At 42.2% G+C, this 22,073-nt stretch overlaps 1 protein-coding gene across 1 annotated transcript in view; it reads right to left on the bottom strand.

Annotated features, from left to right (window-relative positions):
- The window catches only part of SVOPL (SVOP like), a 30,977-nt gene extending 9,193 nt beyond the window's left edge, over positions 1 to 21,784 (bottom strand). The window contains exons 1-8 of the mRNA XM_054989179.1: positions 21,713 to 21,784; positions 20,875 to 20,999; positions 18,672 to 18,735; positions 16,249 to 16,374; positions 8,097 to 8,225; positions 6,385 to 6,458; positions 3,187 to 3,395; positions 1,651 to 1,762 (exon numbers count right to left, since the gene is read on the bottom strand). Coding sequence (XP_054845154.1) covers positions 1,651 to 1,762; positions 3,187 to 3,395; positions 6,385 to 6,458; positions 8,097 to 8,225; positions 16,249 to 16,374; positions 18,672 to 18,735; positions 20,875 to 20,999; positions 21,713 to 21,784 — 911 coding nt within the window. The remainder of the gene's footprint in view (positions 1 to 1,650; positions 1,763 to 3,186; positions 3,396 to 6,384; positions 6,459 to 8,096; positions 8,226 to 16,248; positions 16,375 to 18,671; positions 18,736 to 20,874; positions 21,000 to 21,712) is intronic.
- Positions 21,785 to 22,073: the final 289 nt, after the last annotated feature.

The raw sequence follows: 22,073 nt of genomic DNA on the forward strand, positions 1-22,073 counted from the left end.
AACTCAAGTTGTTCCTTTGAATCAGGGCCAGTGCCAGAGTTTCTGGCACCTGAGGCCGGGGCTCAACTTCAAGGCTGTTGCCGCCCCCACGCGTGATATCACTGCGTGTGATGTCATCACGCAGCATGTTGCTCCGAGCCAGCCCCATTGGTGAGGCAGGCAGCTGGGATGGCACGTGGGTGGCCTTCCAGCCCTCCCACTCAGTTTCCCTGCACCATCCCAGCCGCCTGCCACACCTGCTGTGTGCAGGCGGCGGCAGCATGGGGCAACTGAGCAGCAGGGCTGGAAGGTCGCCCACTCAGATTGCCCCATGCTGCTGCTGCCAACACACACTCCCGGCCAGGTGCAGCAGCTGCAGGCCAGGCACAGCAGGTGGCCGGGGTGGCATGTGGGCAGCTTCCCAGCCCTCCCGCTCAACCGACAGTGCTGCCGCTGCCAGTTCCACGACACATGCGCCTGCCCCTGGCCCCCCCTCTGGCACCTCAGCACTCGAGACGGCTGCCGGACCAGCCTCCATGGACGGGCCAGCCCTGCTTTGAATAGAGGACTTTGGACAGTGAATGCCTGCCCCCCTCAAATAGTGAACTCCTGACACACACACCCTTTAAATTGGGAAGCTTATTGTTCTCAGAACATTGAGAACAGTTGAGAGTGATTCTTCACAGAAATAGAGATGCAGAAACTGGTGCACAGAAAGGAACGGATCAGGCCTCTTGTCTTTTGCTCATAATATAAGAAAATAGGTTTGAAAGTGTTGAAATGGTGGAAGCCAGCAAATGGACTGAGGAGTTTCACAGAAGAAAATGTGTTGGGTCTTTGCCCTGAATAGCTATGTGCCCTCTTCTCAGCTAATACAGTTGTGCAAAATAACCACAGAGGTGCTTACCTCCCTCATTTACCTAATTTCTTACAATATTTATTTGTTGCTTGCTAGTAACTGAACACATTTGTGGATTGTATTGACTGTATTGCATGTTGGATCAATTTTTATATAAATATACACACTTCTAATTGGGTAAGAATGAATTTCAATTGTGTTTAGCAACCCTTATCTCAATGTTTTTTTGTAGATGGTCTCTTCTCAAATAATGCAGTTGTGCAAAATAATTGCAGAGGTGCAAACCTCCCTCGTTTACACAGTTTACAAAAGTCACGGAATTCTGTTTTTCCTCCTATGGAAATTTATTTTTAGCATTGAATACATCCAGCCTCATTTATGAGCTGCTTTTATGTATTTACAGGAACATCACAACATGAACATGCTATAAACACACAAGCTATGCAAACTTGAGTATGGGAATTTGTCAGCTCTGGGCATCTATTCTTATGAGAAGAGCAACACCTCATTCATTTCATAATAACAAACTTGCAAGGTCAGGTCATAAAACAGAATTAAGGATTTCACATCAAAAGGCACATTTTGTGCAGATTGGCATCCTCCAACTCTGCTGGCACAAGCTGCCTTCAGTGTGAGAGAGCAGGACTCTTGAAATATGAACTGTCAATAACCTTTGAATGGCCATTGTACAGTGTATTAAATTCTCACAATATCTTGGTGGCACATTGGGAACATCACGAGCTCTAGGGTGTACAAAGTGAAACATGCAAACATAATTTTCATCTTCATCTGCCAATGCTTGACATACTTGCCTTGAAGTGCATATGTTGAGGAGAAGGAAGAACAATGCTGTACACCCCATTGTTATTGTCAGGCTCAGTCTCCTGCCCAGGAAATTGATGCCCAGAATGTTTACGGGGTTTACTGGAAAACATTCAGTGGAAAATAACATCATGTCAAGACTGCAAAAGCAGGTTACTTGACCCTCTTTATCTGCAATCTATGCTCACTGCCTCCTGGAAGGTACTATCAACAACTACTGTTATAATTCCCATACAAATTTGTAAGAACTGTTCAGACCTCTGTGGCTCTGGTAATCAGGGCTGGCGTGCCCATTGAGGCCGGGCCGGCAGCCGCCTCAAGCACTAAGGCAACAGAGGGAGTGCTGGCCCGGGGGCAGGGGCCGTGTACCATGGAGCTCAATTGGCCCATGCTGCTGCGCCTGGCCAGGCGGCCAGGCAGCCAGGCAGAGGAAACATGGGGCAACTGAGCGGGCAGCCTCCCAAGCCTCCCACCCAGTTGCTCTGTGCTGCCGCTGCCGCTGCCACAGCTGCTGGCACACAGCTGTGGGCCAGGCATGGCAGGCGGCCAGGGCACCGCATGGAGCAACTGGGCTGGAGGGCTAGAGGATGCACACTGCCATGTGCCACCCCGGCCGCCTGCCGCACCTGGCCCGCAGCTGCTGCGCCCAGCCAGGAGCGTGTGCTGGTGGCAGCAGCATGGGGCAGCTAAGCAGGCAGCCTCCCGCTCAGTTGCTCTGTGGGCCAGGCACAGCCAGCGGCCAGGGGGGCTGGCTGCACCTGGCCCGCAGAGAAACTGAATGGGAAGGCTGGAAGGACCCCCGTGCGCCACCCAGCCCTGCGTGATGATGTCACATGCAGTGACATCATCATGTGGTCTGGGCGCGTGCGCGCACAGCAGCAGCTTTTATGCTGGTGCTGGCCCTGCTGGTAATACTGGTGTGGGCAACAAGAAAGAGAGCAGAACTTCACTTGAATACACATCATGAGGGAATGTGGTGATGAGAGTCATGCATTAATCAAACACCACATTAAGCCACACTCTTCATTCATGGGAGAACCATGTGGCATACAAATTGGACTGCCAAGATCTTGGCTCTTGCCACTGCAGCCAATCTCTGAGGTGGCAAAATCCACCTTCCGTACATTGAAACATTACCTATCGCCAAACCAGGTGAAAATCTATGATTTTTTTCTATTTTCTTTTCAAAGCAGCTGGGGGATTTAAATCGGAAAAATGGCACTAAAGAGAAAGAACCTTTTTACATCACATACCACGGACCCAGTCCAATACTCCATCCCTGCAGCTGTTTTTCAAGACATGACAGGAGATTTGACCACAGACTTCCCTCTAACTTGGCCCTAAGAACCATGAGCTCTTGTTTGACAGGTCATACTGGGAAGTTAAATAGACCCAAGCCCTGTGGACAATGCATGCCCTGCCTACACGGTAGAGGGTCCCAAGCTCCGCCTCTTTTCTTTTGCAGTGTTCACTCTCCCTTCCCTTCAGATAATCCCGAATTAAAATAAAGAAGTGGGAAAAGTTACATGCAATCTCTCCAATTGTGCTGATGATCATGACCTGATAATCTGAAGGGGCAAACAAGTGACACAGGCAAGGACTCCGGATCTCCTCTGCAGCATTGCCAATCTCTGCCTCTTCAGCTCCTCCTCCTCCTGTTGCACAGACCAGGTTCTTCTCCAGTAACTCTGCACTGGCCAGGATGACACCATAGTAAGCAAAAGATATGCCAAGCCTGTGAAAGAGAAGGCCAAAGAAGCAGCATAATAAATGAAAATACCTGAATTGTTTGGTACGTAAGTCCTCATTAGGGACTGCAAATGACATATGGAATAAAGCAGTCATTCAACCAGTGAATAATCTGGGGGAACTTGAACAGTGTTAGAGCTGAAAGTATTCTGGACTCATTGAGTAGACCAGTGCTTGCCACTCATGCCAAAGTCTGGAAATTGTTATTAAACTGTTGCATATTTTGTTGCAAAAATAGATATTGGAACACATCCTGTTGTTGGTATGTATGTATGTATGTATGTATGTATGTATGTATGTATGTATGTATTGTCCACCTTTCTTACTGAGATCTGGCGGATAGCACAGTGTGAGTGAAAATACGACATAATCCCTGGGAAAGTACAGTCCCCACCTAAAAACCATCAATTTAGCCCAGGTGGAATTCACTAACAAACTATCCCTTTTGTGCAGTGCTAGAACATGTTTTGCATTTGCTTTCACGCACCCCGGCAGCTACCAATCAAGGTACTCAAACCTTTTGTCAAACCCAGGAACTGACCGTTGGAGCCTTTGCTCTAATGGCTAGGTGGGCTCTTCCACCTCAGGGCACATTTTATCTATAAAGGTAGGGCCCTGGCCTCAGTCAAATCGAGCATGCTTCCTGGCTGCTCCCTTAGGGTCACTTCCCTGAGCCTCTCTCTCTTTGTACACGTTTCCGGATCCACAAGCACTGTTCCCTTGAGGTTTGCCCAAGCCTCTTGCTCTCCTAGCCAAGGACACTGGCATTCAAAGCTACTCTCTTCTCCCGTGGACTGGACCCCTCTTCAGGATAGGTAGATATATTTGTTCCCTCTCTCTCTCTATTCCCAATTTCTGACTAAGTTTCCTAGGGCTCTCTGTGGGTGTGTAATTATTTTTACCCCATAATTCTGCATGTATGTGCATGTCATTTTGTTCTTAATAAAAGTTATTGTTGGACCTTAAGAACCAGTCTCGTTTGCTATCTTGGGAGGGGACTTGGTTGAAACTGGGGACAGATCCCTGCAGTTACCGGCCTCTTGCATAGCCATTCTCCTTGCTACCTAATTCCCCCACAAATCATTTTATTGCAAGGAGACCAGTTCCGGTAACGGTTGGTTGGTTGTTGGTTGGTTGGTTTGTGGCTGTCTTGAAGGGCTATATCTCTCCAACTCACTTAAAATGGTTCCCTGGATCACTGTTTTCTTAATAAATTCACAGGGTAGAAAAATACCCCAGTGGAAAAATGCATAGATTATCTGTGTTTATTTTCTACTGGGTGCTTTTTTTCCCCCTACAGAAAGTTAAATGTAAGTAGTAAGTGGCTGTAGTTGGGGAACACAACTTACTACGGTACCAGTGACAATGACTTGAGAGGAAAAGGTTCTACAGCTGTTTCGTTCTGCTTTTTGCTCCTCCACCCCATTTGACTGTAAAGGACAACTAACCCCTGAACTCTCCATTCTCTACTTTGTTGGGCTGTAGTGTCTTCAGCATTTCCCCCCAGCATTGCAGACTTCCAGTTTTGGAGCCCGGGTCTGGGAAAATATGCTTTAAACAGCAGCGCATGGAAAGGTAAGAGGTTCCCTCCCAGATGCATTTAAATTCAATAAAGTTAACTCAAGACTAGAAGTCCTAGAACCATGTTGTGCCTGGGTTCTCTGACCTGATTTTGAATCGGGCAGTTACCTCTCAGTTCCAAGTTTGCTGATGGAAACTCATTTCCAAGAATGCAAGTTTCAGTTCAAATAGCATGCAAAGTGAAGGGGCCTTCAGCTTTCCCTTCATTAAGTTTCTCCATGTGAGTTGGCCCCAGGGACACTATTAGGCCCATTGGGGGATGCACATATACTGGTGCACATGTGCATGCAAGCTGAACTTATATAGAATCAGAAAGCCCTCCCCACAGCAACTGAGACAGAGCAATGATTGACAGAAAGCAAAAGTGCTAGAGAAAGACACAGATAGGATTGTTCCAGTTTGGCAGGGACAGTGGTTAATTGTCTGAGGTGGATAATGTCTGTGTCAGGAACATATCTGCAGCATCAACCAGAAAAATTGTCAGATTAGAAGTTTTCTATCCACTCCCATCCCTACTAAGAGTAACTCCTACAGGACAGAACAGCATACTAGACCATAAGTCAAGTAACAAAAGATTCAAATTGGCATACACATACATATGCATGTATAGGATAGAACTAGCTAGATAATGCTTACAGACTGAGAAACAATTCAGAACTGAAATATTTGTCTGTCTTGTTTATTGAATTTGGGCTCTTTTTAAAATGCAATTCTGAACAGGTAGGCAAGGGTTTGTACGCACTCAAATGGAATTGTGTGCCAATATTGTCTCTTTATTGTGTCAATATCCCTTTAGTAATTCCATCAACAGCAGCCAGAGAGAAAAAACAGCTTAAATATGGGGTGGGGGTGGGTGGGGACAGTGCCTGTCACTGCTAGACAAAACACACATTCCATTATATCCCACTGCTCGACCTCATTTGCTGTGTGACGTGTATCTTTAAACAGTTTTAAATTACTTGGAGACAATAGAATAAGATTCTCAGCTGAATCTGTGGCAGCCAGTGTTTGTTGCAGCGCTATACAATGGAGCCATTTCAATGGATCCGGGGGCATGCAAGTGATATTTGTGCAGCTTCATTATCTGCTATGTGTTCATCTTTTATTCACATGTAATTTCTCAGTTAACAGAAAGGGCAATAGGCTTTCCACAGAACGCCATCAGCTGTCATTGAGGGCCTTGACCTGTGATACAGAGGCAGCTGGTTGTGCATAGGTCCTTTTATGAAAAAGACTGGCAAATTCAACCATCAGAACCAATTTCCTCCCATTCTAATTGACTATCTTGTGAATAATGACTTTGCTCTTTCAAATGCATCTGAGCTAACTCTCCCGGCATGTTCCATTGAGTTCAATCAGCCTAGCACATTGTCATCCAAAAGGAACGACTTTACCATATAATCCATATCTGCAAAGTTGTCCGTAAGTATTTGCGATCCATTAGGTCTTTGAACCGGCCTCTTTTTTCCTGAAAATAATTTTTTTGAAGGCACAAAGAGAAATAAGTTACAAAATCACTGTTGAAACCTAGAGGTGTTATTTCTACAGTACCAAGCTTGGAAGCATCAGGACTATAATCTAATAGAGTCAAAGTGTTGGTGGAAGGAAGGAGCTGTTGATAATTAATCAAGACAGCTAACAGAAACCTCCATGTAGGAAAGCTCTCAAATAGTACCATGTGTTGGGGATAAAAATAGAAGACAAACTTGAAGCCATTTTTTAAATGTTATGTCCATTAGGTACTGAGCCTAGCAACTATGCATATATCCTCCCGAAGTGAACGGTTACCATGTTGTTCGAACAGGAGCAATTCATGAATTTTGCATGCGCATGAGGCTTTGGTATGCATGAATCAAATGCTGGATTTTCTAGGGTTCTGTTTTGTGTGTACTAAAGCTGTACACACATGCAAATATACACATCACCCATGTCCAGACAAGAGGGTGACTGTGCTTATCAGGAACATCACGGGTAGCACATGCTACTGGTATGCATAGACAATGTCTGAAAAGGGATTTTTTTTAAGTTATGTTTTTGACCATATGTCATAGAAGAGGGCAGGGGAAATTATTGATATGTGATGCCACAGTCATGTGTTAGTTCCAAACCAATCTGAAAAGTGTTTAAAGAGCCACAATTGCTTTTTTGCATGGAAATGTCCACTGGCATGATCTATCATCCAGACACTGTTCAGTACTTTGAAGGGTCTGACTCAATAGGAAGAGAAAGAGAAAACTGCTGCCACTCTGTGTCTTTTGCTCCCCACGTTCTATCACGCGCCCCACCCCCCAGCCCCATCATGAAGTGATGTGAGGTGGAGGCAGGACAGGGGACTGTATGCACATCACAAAACTTGTTGTTTTCCTCTAAATTACAAAGGAGGAGGAAGAAAGCCAAAGAGTGGCAGCAGCTCCATGTATCTCATCATGGTTCTTGGACCCTTCCTTTCACTGATTTCAATGGCAGTGTTAAGCACACACCTAAGTTCCTTCAGTTGAAATAAATGTATTGTTTATTTGGCCTCTCTCTTCTAAAGAGGTCAGTCTGGCTTACATGATTGTCCCCTCCACAATTTTATCATCACAACCATCTTGTGAGGTAAGTTAAACTAGACTCAGGGTCACCCAGTGAGTTCCATTGCAGAACGGGAATTTGAATTTAGGCTTCTCCAGTCATACTAAGGCACTCTTAATATTGCTACACCGCTCTTACTTTTTCATGTCATGATCGTGTCCTACGTTTGTCCTAGATATATTGGTAGAAAATTATCAAGGCTGACATCTTTTTCTGGCAGGGCAGTGCTCCTGATTACGTCATCTATGGCAGCATGGTGTTGCGCTTAGAGTGTTGGGTTGGGATTGGGAATCCCCACTCTGCCAAGGAAGCTCACTGGGTGATCATTCTCTTTCAGTCCATCCATCCATAAGGATAAAATAGAGGAGGAGCGTGTGATTTTGTAAGATGCTTTGAGCCCCCCTTAGGGAGAAAAAATACATTTGGTCTTATGTGATAACTATCATCTCCACAGGTCATGTGACTCAGTCCTGAATATTTATTTCATCTTAGGGTCAACCACCAAGTATAATGGTAATATTCTGAATCTTACATTAACAGGTTCCACCAGCTTTCCTTCAGGCATAACGGAACGGTTCATCTTGGCAATCCACTGCAGCGTTGCAAGGGCAGCTTTGTCATTTCCACTAGAAACATTATACCGAGCAGACTCAGGGATAAACTACAAATGCAAATGGGTGAGATGGATTAGCTGCAGCATTTCCAACTCTGTCGTGGATTCTTAATGTCAAACTTTGCTGAACTTCTCCTTTAAGGCTACAAAACTCACATTCAGTACACATGCTATTGCGGTGTGGTTTACACAGCGATCCATTCGTGGGTACGTGGACAAACATACTGCATGAATCAAGTTATCACAACTACAGTCAAAAGTAATTCTGATGATTACAATAATTTGAAAAAGTTGTCCCATAATCACCATAAATGGAGATAAAGCTGTTTTATGCTGAGTCAGACCATTGGTCTATCAAGTTCAATACTAACTGACAACTCACCATGGTCTCAGTAGACCCTCTTTCACACCACCTGATCTTTTTATAAACTAGAAATGTTAGGAATTGAACCAATTCAGGTGGGTAGCCATATTGGTCTGTAGTAGAAGAGCAAGATTTGGGTCCTGTGGGAAAGTCTCCTTGTGAGCTGGGGGAATTAGCATGAAAGGAGGGCAGTGAGAGGGGGTAACTCAGGGATCTCCACCCATGTATACAAGGATTGTCCCAGCTAGAGAACTCGTTCATAAACAGACAGAGGTTTCAACCAAAAAGGGGATTTTTATTGAAAATAACAAAGATCAACAAACACACACAGCACTCACTCAGAGATAACTGGAAAGCAGTGGGGAAAGTTGGACAGAGTTTAAGGGATTGGGTGATATTTACCATCCAGAAGAGGACACTCAGGACACTCAGGAGAGAGACCGTTGAGCGACCTGCAGGTGGAAGGTTTGTGGGTGGATGCACACAACTGTGGTGGAGGAGCAGTCTAATTATACTGTGGATCCTACCAAGGGCAAGATTGCATCTTCTGCCCCAAAAGTAAAGACTTAATGGTTGTTCCCAAGTTGGGACAAAGGACTGAGAAGTTGTCTCTGGGGTGAGACAAAGAGCTGGTGAACTGTCTTCAAAGTGGGACTATGAACCAGCAAACTGTCTCTGGGGTGTGACAATGAACTAGGAGGGTTTGATTAGGTTTTCCTGGGTGGAACTAAAGTTAATAATGATTAACGATCCATGACATGGATGGGTGAGGCTATCAGCTCCCTGAATTGCCTAAGAATAGAAAAGTGGTTAAGGAGAGATCAATAGGGTGTCCTTGTGTTGATTAATTCAGGAACTCTGGGAAGATCCTATTGTATCAGGATCTTTAGCTCACCGTTGTTTTTGAATAGATCTATATTCTTTGCAGTCAGTTCAATTCCCAAATATTTCACCTTGGTTGTTACTTCACAGTCCGTTATTTCCATTAACAGTTGTTGTTTTTGCTTTGTCATATTTTTGCATAATATCTTTGACTTCTTTTTGTTAATATAAAACCCTGCCAAATCTCCGAACTCCTTAATCTTCTCTATCACTTTTGGCATATTCTCCATTGGGTCTTCCACAATTAACATTATATCGTCCGCAAAAGCTCTAACTTTATAAGAAAAGTCTTTTATTTTTATTCCGCGGATTTCTTCATCTTGTCGTATTTGTATCATCAGTATCTCCAATACCAATATGAATAACAGCGGAGACAGCGGGCAACCTTGTCTTGTTCCTTTACTTATAGTCAATTTCTTAGTAGTCTCATCATTCACCACAATTGCTGCATTCTGGTCTCTGTAGATTTCTTTAACTGCTCTTATGAATCTTTCTCCCATTTGTAGCTTTTCCGTAGTGGCAAACATAAAGTCCCAGTTCAAATTGTCAAACGCTTTTTCAGCATCAACAAAGAAGAAACCAACCTCTTTGTCACAACGCTTATCATAATACTCAATAGCATTGATCACTGTCCTTAAATTGTCTCTAATTTGTCTACCAGGTAAGAAACCTGCTTGTTCCTCCTCAATAATTTCCGAAAGCCACCCCTTCACTCTCTCTGCCAGTATCTTCGCAAAGATTTTATAGTCATTGTTAAGTAGGGATATAGGCCTGTAATTTTTCACATTAGTCAGATCTTGGCCCTCTTTGGGGATCAATGAAATATTAGCTTCCTTCCATGTATCTGGAATCCGTTGGTCCTTTAATACTCCATTGATCACTTCTTTTAGGAATGGTACCAGTTCATTGGCCATTGTCTTATAAAATTTAGCTGTAAGTCCGTCTGGCCCTGGCGCCTTTCCCAAATTTGTTGATTGTATTGCCGTTTTTATTTCCTCATCCGTTACTTCATTGTTCAGTCTGTCTCTCCACGCTTCCGAAATTACTGGGAGCTTCATTTTCTCCAAATATGTCGCTATTGATTCTTTATTCACCTCTTTCTTATTATACAATTTAGCATAAAATTTATAGAAGGCTCTACTAATGGATGTCTGATCCAAATACGTTTTGTTTTCTTCACATATTTTATTTATTATTTTCTTTTCCTTTCTCTTTTTCAATTGCCATGCCAAATATTTCCCAGGTTTGTTTGCGCCTTCAAACCCTTTTTGATTCAGTCTTTTAAGATTCCACTCCAATTCTTTATTATTCATTGCAGTCAGCTGTTCTTGTAATATTTTAATGTCCTGATAAATTTTCTTTTTCCCTGGTCTCTTTTTTAACTGTATTTCTTTGGCTTTTATTTTCTCCATAATCTCCTGTCTCTTCTCCTCTTTCTTTTTTCTGGCTCTTCCATTTAAGTCCATTAGTATGCCCCTAATTACCGCCTTGTAGGTGTCCCAAACCTTGTTGGTTGGTACTTCTTTATTCATGTTGTATTGTATGAAGTACTTTGTCTCTTTTCTCAGCATCTCCATATTCTCTCCCTCTTGAAGTAAGTCCTCATTTATTCTCCATCCTTTCCTTTTGCTCCTTCTCCCCAATTTCCACATAATTGGATTATGATCCGAGCCTACCATCGGCATTATTTCCGCTTCCTTAGTCCATAACGCTAAGTCTTTTGAGGCCCAGATCATATCAATTCTCGATAGTGTAAAGTGTCTTGCGGAGTAGAACATAAATTGTCTGCTTTTCAGGTTTTGTCTTCTCCATATATCTTCTAAAGTTTCCTGTTGTACCAATTCAAAAAACAACTTTGGTAACAGTCCTCTCTTCTTTTGTGCAGTTGATGATTTTTTGTCTAAATCCAAATTTGTCACTCCATTGAAGTCTCCAGCAAGTATTATCTGATCATATGAAAGTTCATCTAGTTGCTTCCTTAAGTCCTCAAAGAAGCTTTCTTTCGCTCCATTAGGTGCATAAATTCCAACTACCAGCACTCTCTTTAAATTCCATTCGCATTCCACTGCTATAAATCTGGCTTCCACATCTTTCATTACAAACTTTGGCTGCAGCTCCTCTTTAATGTAAAGCACTACTCCTCTTTTTTTCTTATTAGAGGCCGCTGCAAAATCATTGCCCAATTTTTTTGATTTTAAATACTTTACATCTTGTTTCCGAATATGGGTCTCTTGCAAACAAACAATATCACATTTTTGTTTTAATAGCCAGTGAAAAATGCTTTTTCTCTTATTCGGTGAATTAAGTCCATTTACATTCCAGGATAAAACTTTACACTCCATAATCATAATCTAGTTGCTGGTAAGTCCTTTTCATTGTCTCTTATGAATCGCTCCATCTCTCGTTCAGATCTGATGCGTTTTTTGGCCCCTCCAAATTCAAAGGACACTCCCTCTGGTAATTCCCATCTGTACCTAATTTTCATGTCCTTCAAAATCTGAATTAGCGCCTTATATTTTTTCCGATCCAATAACACCGATCTGGGTATTTCCTTCATAATAATAATCGTCTTGCCATCAATCTCCAATGGATCTTGAAACTGTTTAGTCACAATCTTCTCTTTCATATTTCGGGTCGTAAATTGCACAATCACATCTCTTGGTAATTTCCTCTGGGTCGCAATTCTTGAGTTTACACGATATACCACGTCCAGGATAGCCACAACTTCCTCCTCCTCCTTCCCCAGGTATTCAGCTAACACCTCAGTCATCTGTTCTTGCGCTGTCTTTCCATCCACTTCCGGCAAACCGCGAAATCTTAGCTGCTTCTCCATGTGTTTACTTTCCGCAACCGCCATTCTCCCCCTCATCAGCCTCATCTCTGTTTGTTGCGTGTCAGCCAAATTCTCCACCGCGCCTTCTACTACTTTAACTCTCTGCTGTGTTCCTTGCAGTTCATTTTGCATTATTTCCATACCTTTCTTTACTTCTGACAGCTCACTTTTCACTGTCTGTTTAACCTCTTTGATCAGCTCCGGTTTCATGTCCTTAAGTTCTTTAATCACTTCTAAAAGTTTTTTGTCTAGGTTCTCTATTGCCGATTGCCACTCTTTTTTCGACATCGTGGGGCTTGCCTTAGCTCACTCCCACGAGTCCGCCCTCTTCCTTAACTCCGTGGCGTGGAATTAAGCGTCTTTTTAATTTTTAATTTAAATGTCCCAGTCTTTTTGCAAGGAAAAAACCTTTAGAAAATCCAAAATGTCGGGCGTCTTTTCTCTATGGTTCTTCTATGGTTTTTGTAATCCAAAATGGCTTACTTCCTCTTCCGCTGAAGCCGCGGCTTTTCCCCTTTCAAAGATGGCGATTCCCTTCTTCCTGCCCTCCGGCAGGAGCCGCTTCTCTCCAGCAACTCTATTGTTATTACGTACTTCCTGTCTCCCGACTTCCCGCAGTAGCTCTCGCGATGGCAGAATTTTCTCACAGCTCCATAACCGCAAGTATTCAAAACAATAGTCCAAATTCTTTAATAACTTCTTTAAACTTAGTCTTTTTTCTATTTCGACTCTTGCCGAGTCTTCTCCTCCTTATAATTAGCCTGTTGCAGTTTTAAAATCTACTTTTATTCTTCTTTACTTTTAACAATCTGTCCCGTATCAGAAGATAGTGATCTTTACCTTCCCATTCACTTTCCGTGGGTTGTAATCACTGTTTCAATCTTCGTTTCTCCTCCACTCCTCTTTCCCCTGTTGAAGCTTGGGTACGTAGGTCTTATGCCAACCGCATTGGCCCCGAAACTGCCGCAGAGATCTTTGCCAACCTGTCACAGGGTGGGACCTCAAGGGTCGTGAGGGGGCCCGTCGCGTAGAGCCCCCCCTCGCCCGAGATCAACGCGCCCTGAGGTCTTGAGCGTTCTTTGCCTGCTCTCCGCCTGAGAGCAGTCGGCCGTGGGCTATTTTGCCCCCTCCGGCCGCTTAAAACGGCAGTCCGGTCAGCTCCGCAGTTGGAGCTGCGTCAGACCTCCATGAATCCCAATCCGGAAGTCCCCGGTGAAAAATTATGAAAATTTTCATATGAAAAATTATGGACTCAGATTGAGCAAGATTTGATCAAATGGAATAGATTGAATTTGTCATGGTTGGGAAGGATTGCAGCAGTTAAGATGAACGTGTTACCAAGAGTAATGTTTTTGTTACAGACAATACCAATTATCCGAGACTCTAAGCAGTTTGAAAAATGGCAGAGGAAAATATTAGACTTTGTTTGGGCAGGCAAGAAGCCTCGAGTGAAAATGAAAGTTTTACAAGATGCAAAGGAAAGAGGCGGAATGCAACTGCCCAATCTAAGACTTTACTATGATGCAATTTGCCTAGTGTGGCTGAAAGACTGGATGACGCTGAAGAATAAGAAATTATTGGCCCTAGAGGGATATAAAAAAATATTCGGATGGCATGCATACCTATGGTACGACAAAGTAAAAGTGAACTCTATGTTCCTACATCATTATATACAGAAAAGCCTATATGCAACTTGGAAGAAGTACAGAGACTTTCTACAAGAAGGAACCCCCATGTGAGTAGTTCCATATGAAGTAATAGATCCGAGAGCTGTCGATACTGAGCAACAGTGTTTAACATATAAGGAGATAACCAGAATAGAATCTTCCAAACTTAAAATAAAGACACAGGACGAGTTATCACTCAACTATGATTGGTTCCAGTATAGGCAGATCAGAGATCTTTACAATTCAGATTGTGCAAAGGGAGGCATAAGAACAGAGAATTCGGAACTAGAGCAGACACTTTTAAAAGAGGATAAGAAGGAAATTTCCAAGGTATACCAAGTACTGTTGAAATGGTATACTGAAGATGAAATAGTTAAAGTACAAATGGTGAAGTGGGCCATAAATTTTAACAAAGAAATAACAATGGAGGCATGGGAACACTTGTGGAAAAACACAATGAAGACTACAACGTGTACTAATATTAAAGAGAACATTTACAAAATGATTTATCGTTGGTACATGACACCAAAGAAGATTGCGCTAGGGAATTCGAACACTTCTAACAAATGCTGGAAATGTAAAAAACATGAGGGCTCTCTGTATCATATGTGGTGGACATGTGAGGTAGCTAGGCAGTACTGGGGAGAAATAATAAAAGTAATAAGTGAGATTTTACAATTTCAAATTAATAAGAACCCAGAACTCCTGCTACTGAATTTGGGAATGGAGAACATTCCAGCCCAATATAGAACATTGTTATTTTACATGACAGCAGCGGCCAGACTTTTGTATGCGCAAAAATGGAAAGTACAAGAAGTGCCAACTATTGAGGACTGGACTTACAAATTGCTGTATATGGCCGAAATGGACAAAATGACAAGAAAATTGAGAAATCTGGACCCAGGACAGTTCAACACAGACTGGGAGAAGCTGAAGCAATATGTGTTGAAGAAATGGGAGGTGGGAAGAGAACTGTGGCAGTTTGAGAACTACTGAAATATGACAAAATGTAGAGGGGGGTGACTTTACCGGAGGGTAGAGAGAGAAATGAAAATGTCTAAGCAGTTATTTTGTTAGATTGTTATATATAGAAAAATATATAGAATATGGATAGAAAATAATTAACTATAAGGACCGACTAATTAATATTGTTTCTGGTATAAACGTGTAACATGTTAAACTGAATAAGTCTACCTGAAGAAATATATGGATCAAATTGATTGATAATTTTTCACGATAGTTATATAGATGTATAATTAAAGAAAGAGGAAATTAATAATATAATATAAGATAATTAGCTATAACTAAAGTAGAATGAAGATAAGATATGTAGAAAAAGTAATATATAGAATATAAGTTAAATTGGTTGACTTATATGAATGTATGGATTATATGGTTTATCTGGTATATGGCTTATAGAAGTATTTGAAACCAGAAAATTTTGAAATAATGGAAAAAGGGACAAATTGTTTGTCTAATACGGAAGAAGGGACCCAAAGATAGGGTATAGAGAGTTAAAAATAGTTAAAGAATTATTGCTTAGATTAAAGGGAAAGTATATGTTTGTTAGATAGATGAATTTAAAATGAGTAAGGGAAAAGGGACAAAGGGTTGGAAAACTGTTGGAAGTCTATAAAAAAGGGGGGAAAGGGAGGGGGTTAGAAATTGGGAAACGGGAATTGATTGTATTGTGATATCAAATGATTCTAATTCCAATAAAAATTTTATTTAAAAAAAAAAAAGGATCTTTAGCTCACCTTCGGGGCATGTGAGGGGGAGAACTGGCCTCGCCTGTCGTTCCTCATGCTTGCACTTTCCATCTCCCAGCTGGGATCTGGTTTCCATGTTTCCGCCTGCTTGGGCAGTAGTTTTAGTGCTCGAAGCACAGTCAGAGAAGAGTTTTATGGTATAACTATATTAATAGGCCTTCTAATATTGTGGGAGCAAGTCTGACTGTTAGCAATATTTGCACCTTAACAACCAACTAGATTTCCAGGATCTGAGCTTTAAAGTGTCAAAGCTTCTAACTGCAGCACCACAGCCCCTCCCTGTAACCTGTGACTCCATTCAGCTACGCCTGGGGCTCTCCTTTGGTGCAAGGAGCCTTTTGCTGATGCAAATGGAAAACTCTTGTATTAACAGAATGGAGTTGCAACATACAACCCCATATCCACAATGGTCAGAAAATACTTTGCATAATCCAGCTCATGGTGACATTTGAAACAGTTTGTTACTTGTGAAGACTGCCCATGTCAGAACCAGTATAATCTATATTAAACGAACTGTGTTCATGTACATGTAAATTCAGCGGTAAATATTCCTAACCTTAAATGCTAAGAGGAGAACTATGCCTGGGAGAGAGGCAATTCTGATCAGCCATCGCCATCCAAGGGTTGGGATAACCACTGATGCCAGCCCGATAATTAATAAAGAGCCTGCCAACCAAAACACCTGTAAAATGGGGAAATGGAGGTTAATACAGAAGGCAATGGCTTTCTCTACATCTTATTTGTTTTAGCAGCATCAGCATTCAGGTCTTTCCTCCTTGGACTTTTGCTGATGTGTAAATATTATTAAGAAAAGAGATTTCGCTGTCGGCGCCACAGGCTGTCAATACAGATTTTGTTAAAGTAAGCAACACATTCTGCAGCTCAGCTATGGAAGGTTGAATGTCAGCTGTCAATCATCTGCAAAGCGTAACATAAGGAGTACCCGATTATTGGAAAATAAATTTCTTCAGTGCATAGCAGCATACACATTTAATGTTGCAAAGCACACCACCTCAGATAAGAGTATTTCCCTGTCTGAAGTATACATTTGAATGCTTCTGGACAAATTGAGGTCTTTTATTTTACTTATACATTCCTGTTCCATCTTATCTGATCTCCTCATGGCATATTTCAATCAATACAAAATACACAGTAAAACAAACAATAAAACTGGGCAGGAAAAAACACCACACTCACACAATTGTTGGTTCAGGATGCAAAGCACTACTTTAGTGAGGGAAGACAAGCATCTTCTTGTGATGGGCGCAGTAATTTCTGAATGGGTGCTCCCTGCACACCCAAAAGTTTTTGTTTTTCTTGGGTTTTTTTTCTTGGTTCTTTTGACACCTGTTTTACTCTGATCTTTTTTTTTTCTGAAGCCAATCCTGAGTGGCCTTTGTTCCTTAAAACCGACTCCCACCCACCTCCAACCCACTTTTGGATGATTGGACAGTTGACCTTGTCAATTTCCTCCTTCTCCCCTCCACCTTCCTGGTTTCCGTTTTAATCTTTTTAAAAAAATTCAGTGTTTGTATCAACATGACTCCATTAATGGCGTTTTTCAGCTTTCCACCCCAAGACCCAACCTGCCAGGTGGCAAAGAGGAAAAGGAGGGACAGATTTGTTAACAGATTAAAAGCACCCCCATTTTGTTTGCATTTTTGTGCATGTTTTTATTGCTGTATCAGTCAGGGTTTAGTTTTTAAAAAATCCAACCAAGCCGAGGGCAGAAAAATCTCCTGATCCCTCCCTTCATCAACACCAGCAGCACCCCACCCCAAATTTCAGGGAAAGAGACACTCTAAACTACAGGGACTGGAAAAGGATAAGGGCTGGATATGAAGCTTTGGGGATTCTCCAGCAGCTCCAAGAAGCCTTCTTGCCTGGCTCTGAAAGGGTGGAGAGAAAGACCGATTGAACAGGGGTTGTCAGGGTTAAAAGCTGGAAAGTCCAGGTATTTATTAATTCATTTGGGTCATGTGCCACTGATCAGTGCAGCTCAACCACCATGAAGTGCAGTAGGACAGCTGTGGTGAATGCTCTCTGTGAGTATATGCGCGCCTGGGTGTACATGTGGAAATGGCAAGTTGTTCAACATGCACTCTTTTCTCCCCCGCCCATTGCCACCACTCCCCCCCTCTCCCCTCTTCTTAATCTCTCTTTTTGTGTGGTGATCTTAGGCATGATTCTCTGGATGAAAGCCCCATCAATGGCACCACCGATGAAGAAAGCACACTTGCTCGAAAATCCTGATTATTTAAGGCATATGAAGAACAAAATAAACCACCCCCCAAACTGTAAAAACACAGAGGGTAGGACAAATGTATGGAAGAACCATACCCAAACCAATTCCAGCCCTTGTGGATTGACAGCTACAAAACTCAGGAGTAAGTCAAGTGTGTGGAAATTGCTTGCCTGGCTCATGGAACCTAATCGAAGGTCAAGAGAAATGGACCCTCCATACCCTTACAGTTGCTAAAAGACTTATATTACAGAACTGGAAAGATAAAAACCCACTTCCCATAACTCATTGGATTGAGGACCTATAAACTTACCAACATCTGAATGTATTACATATAGATGACAATTGCATATAGACTTATTTTTAGGTATTTTGAGACTTTTTATGTATAGATTCATCAGCATTGTATTGTTTTTTTGTTGTTTGTTTTTCTTTCTTTCTCTTTCTTTCTTTCCACAAAGAAAAAAAATTATTTTTTCAAAAAGAAAGTATGTGAAAAAGCCCTTATTTGGAGGAAAGCCAAGATTGGCTCCTTTCTTCAGGAGAAGAGGCATTTTGAAGATGAAGCAAATAGGCTGCGGGCAATACAGTGGCTGGCCCCATGGCACCCGGAGCTACTATGCTGGGGATTCCTGGTATAATTGGTGGATTCCCGGGAATGATCAAGAAACACAGAGGTAATAGGATAACCTGTCTGCTTCTCAATATGAAATTCTTAAAGAGCAGAAGGGGCTTACCTGTGATAATGGCAGCATATAGCCCCGATACTTTGTAGGCAAGAATTCAGTTTTTATTATAAGCCTGAAAAAAAGGGCAGGATAAAGTGGGAAGGTTAAAGAGAAACGAACATTCTAGCTCAAGTGATTTCTATATGTGGTTCTGGGCTGGCTGACCCATATTACACACTAGAAGCTGACAGTGACTGAATTGTCTTCAGCAAACTCAACATATAATACAGATCATCAATATCCATTGACAGAGTTTATCCAATACATTAAGAAAGCACATCTTATGCATGCATACAGTTGCCACTTGGGATAGCTAGACCAAGACCCGGCAAGGTTCTCACAGGACCAGCTCCAGGTTTTGGAAGGGTCACTGGCAAGGAGGAGTCATCCCCGTCTCCTTCCTCCCCATACACAGAGTGAGAGGTCTTGTAATCATTGTTGCCACTGTCTGGGCAGCAACAAACAGCCTCACCCTAAAAGAAATGGCTGCTGTCACCATCACTACAAAACAGATGAGCAGTCAAGTACCATTTGCTTATTCTCCTGGGTGTATGAGCATCCGTAGTAGCAGTTTTCAAGCCTGCCCACTTGTCTCGTTCATACACTGGCAGTTCCTTTAGAGGGCCCTCTTCCAATCCCTTTAAGTCAGTGGTCTTCCATCCATGGGCATTTTCTTGGGTAGGGGAGTTAACTGGGGCTTTATTATAAGGCTTAACAATGATTCCCAAATAGCAGCCCAGATAGAAAGAACTTAGGCCTTCTCATTGAAGTGGTCACCTGAGACTGGACTATCACTTCCAACTTCAGGTGGAGGCTCAAAAGATATAATGCTCCTCCACAAATAAAAGAATGCTTTCTACATGTAGAAATTAGCATACCAAGAAGTAGCTAGGATCTTTCCTGACATCTACCTTTGCATGTGGAAGAATGGGGGACAGTGTTATGGAAAAACATTGCCTGCAGCTTGAAGTTATATAGCTTGAACACTGGTTTTCCGTTGGGCCTTGCTATGCATTACAGAGTGATTGTGTTTGTTAGTGGATAACAGAAGGACTTTGGACCAGATGTATGATAGGAAATTTGTGCCTCCTAGAGATGCATGCATTTTCTGGTTTAGATCATGGCCCATGGGTTCAAGTCGCTTCAAACTCCCCTCCCCCATTGTTTCTATATACTCAAACTGTCCCGTGGAGGCATTTCTGGGTTTGTTGCAAAATCCCAATACTTCACTTACATGGTCACACATAATTTTTTGCAGCTGAGCCTGTAGTGCCTCTATGGAGCAATCTGAGGACATGAAAATGTTTCAGGGTGGAAGGCTGAAGCCACTTTTCCCTATGCACCATGGTGATGAGTGGAAAAGGTCCAGCCGGCATCTGGGGTACACAAAGCTCCCATCACAAACCTGATACAAAGTCCTTGCACTATCCACCAACAACACAAGATCTTTGTAACATACAGCCTAAGAAATAAGCTTTAGAGTGGTCCTGAAAGATGCCGAGGCTGGAAAGATTTCAGAGAGAATTCCCACAGGAGGTGATGGGAGTAATTACCCAAAACATCTCTCTGTGAGCCTTTGCTCTCTGGAACTGGTACAAAGTTAGAATAGCATCCTTTGTTGAGCTCAGAAATCAGAATGGAACACAAGAAACAATCTCTCTCCTCAGGTAGCTCAGGCTTACAATGTTTAAGATTCATAGATTAAAGCCATTTATATTAAATTGTGACTAGAAGACAGCAGGAATCCAGTGTAGATGTTGAGACACAGCTGTCATCTACATGAGAGGGAAAGCTGCCATGTTTTGTATCAATTCAAGTTTCTGGCAGCCCTACACAGAGCACATCACGGTAATCTGAGGTGATGAAGGCATGTATGATGGTTGATAGATTCCCATCTGATAAAAAGGAAAAGAGCAAGAGTCCGGTAGCAACTATAAGCCTAACAAAATTAGTAATAGGGTATGAACTTTCGTGAGCTACAGCTTCAGATCATCTGATAGAAAGGAGTACAGTATTCTCGCCAGTGGACATCACTGGTAGCCCATATCACAACCTGAGCTTCCAGATACAACTGCAGATCTTGACTCACCCCGAGGATGTAAAATAGAGCAGTGAGGGGGGATGCCTATGAATACGGCTAAGCTCTCTTCGTGGCATTCTTGATTTTTAATCTGCTGATGTTTTGACTGAGATGATATTTGCAATACATTACCCTTGAGCATGACCTGACACGCCACATCCCACCATGGTCCGGAGGAAAACAAACCAGATGTATGAAGGAGAGAACGATGTCAGCAAAGAGAAATATGATCCCCAGATGAAAGAGAGAAATAAAATCTGGAACAGGGAATATGAAAAGAAATATTAATTGAGTTAAACACAGGGCAATGAGTTGACTCCAAAGAAAAAAATAGTACAAGTTGCTGAAAACCCAAATAGTGTTGACTTAAATTTTATCCATGCTTAGTGTCTCCATTTTAAACTTGAAATTTCACAGTAGCCGAGAAAAAGCTGGATCATTATTGCAGGGCAATGTCTTGTGTGTGTAAGAGAGGGGCTGCAACTGAGTGATAGCGCATCTGCTTTGTACAGAGAAGGTCCCAGGTTCAATTCCCAGCATTTCCAGTTAAAATTATAAGGTAGTAGGTGATGTGGAAGACCTCTGTCTAAGACCCTGGAGAACCACAGCCAGTCACAATAGATAATACTGATCTTGACAGATCAATGGTCTGACTCCGTATAAGCCTACTTCATGTGAGCAGTATGTTAACAGCTAAAATACGAATATCAGGGTCCATTAGACTTTGAGGCTACTTCAAAATAAAATAAAAGTAGGCAGTGGCAGGATTCACACAAACTAGCACAGGAAAGCTGAATTTCTAGCTTACAACACAGTGGTTCTAAAACTTTTTGAAGTGGGACTTAGCTCTAACTTACTTTAATTCCATGTCAGAAGTTCAATCGGCTAAATTTCTACATGTCGGGCAATTGTTAAACCCATGGAAGCAAGGTCAAATGGCAACCTAATGCATTCTCTATATGTCACTTACTTTCCAGCGGCCATATCGATCAGCTAAAAGTCCAAAGATTACACTGGATAACATATAGCCAAAAAACACCATCTGAAAAAGATTGGAACACAAGTATGAACATTTTACATTGTCTGAGAAATAGCCCTAAACCTAATTAAAGGATAAATAATCCTGCAAACTATGAATTAAAAACACAACCTCTCTCAAGTTGCTTCTAGGATTACTCACTAAACTTTTAGTTGTGTAGAAAAAGAAATTTTAGCAATTAATACTTTTCATCCTCTTGTCAGATTGTTTCTAACACTGCAGGTCTCTCCTCAACACTGTAAGGTTGAGGAGGACCCCAACATCATGGGACTGCTTGTTCTTGGCATATGAA

This window comes from Eublepharis macularius, chromosome 9, assembly GCF_028583425.1.
Source record: "Eublepharis macularius isolate TG4126 chromosome 9, MPM_Emac_v1.0, whole genome shotgun sequence".
Taxonomy (NCBI): Eukaryota; Metazoa; Chordata; class Lepidosauria; order Squamata; family Eublepharidae; genus Eublepharis; species Eublepharis macularius.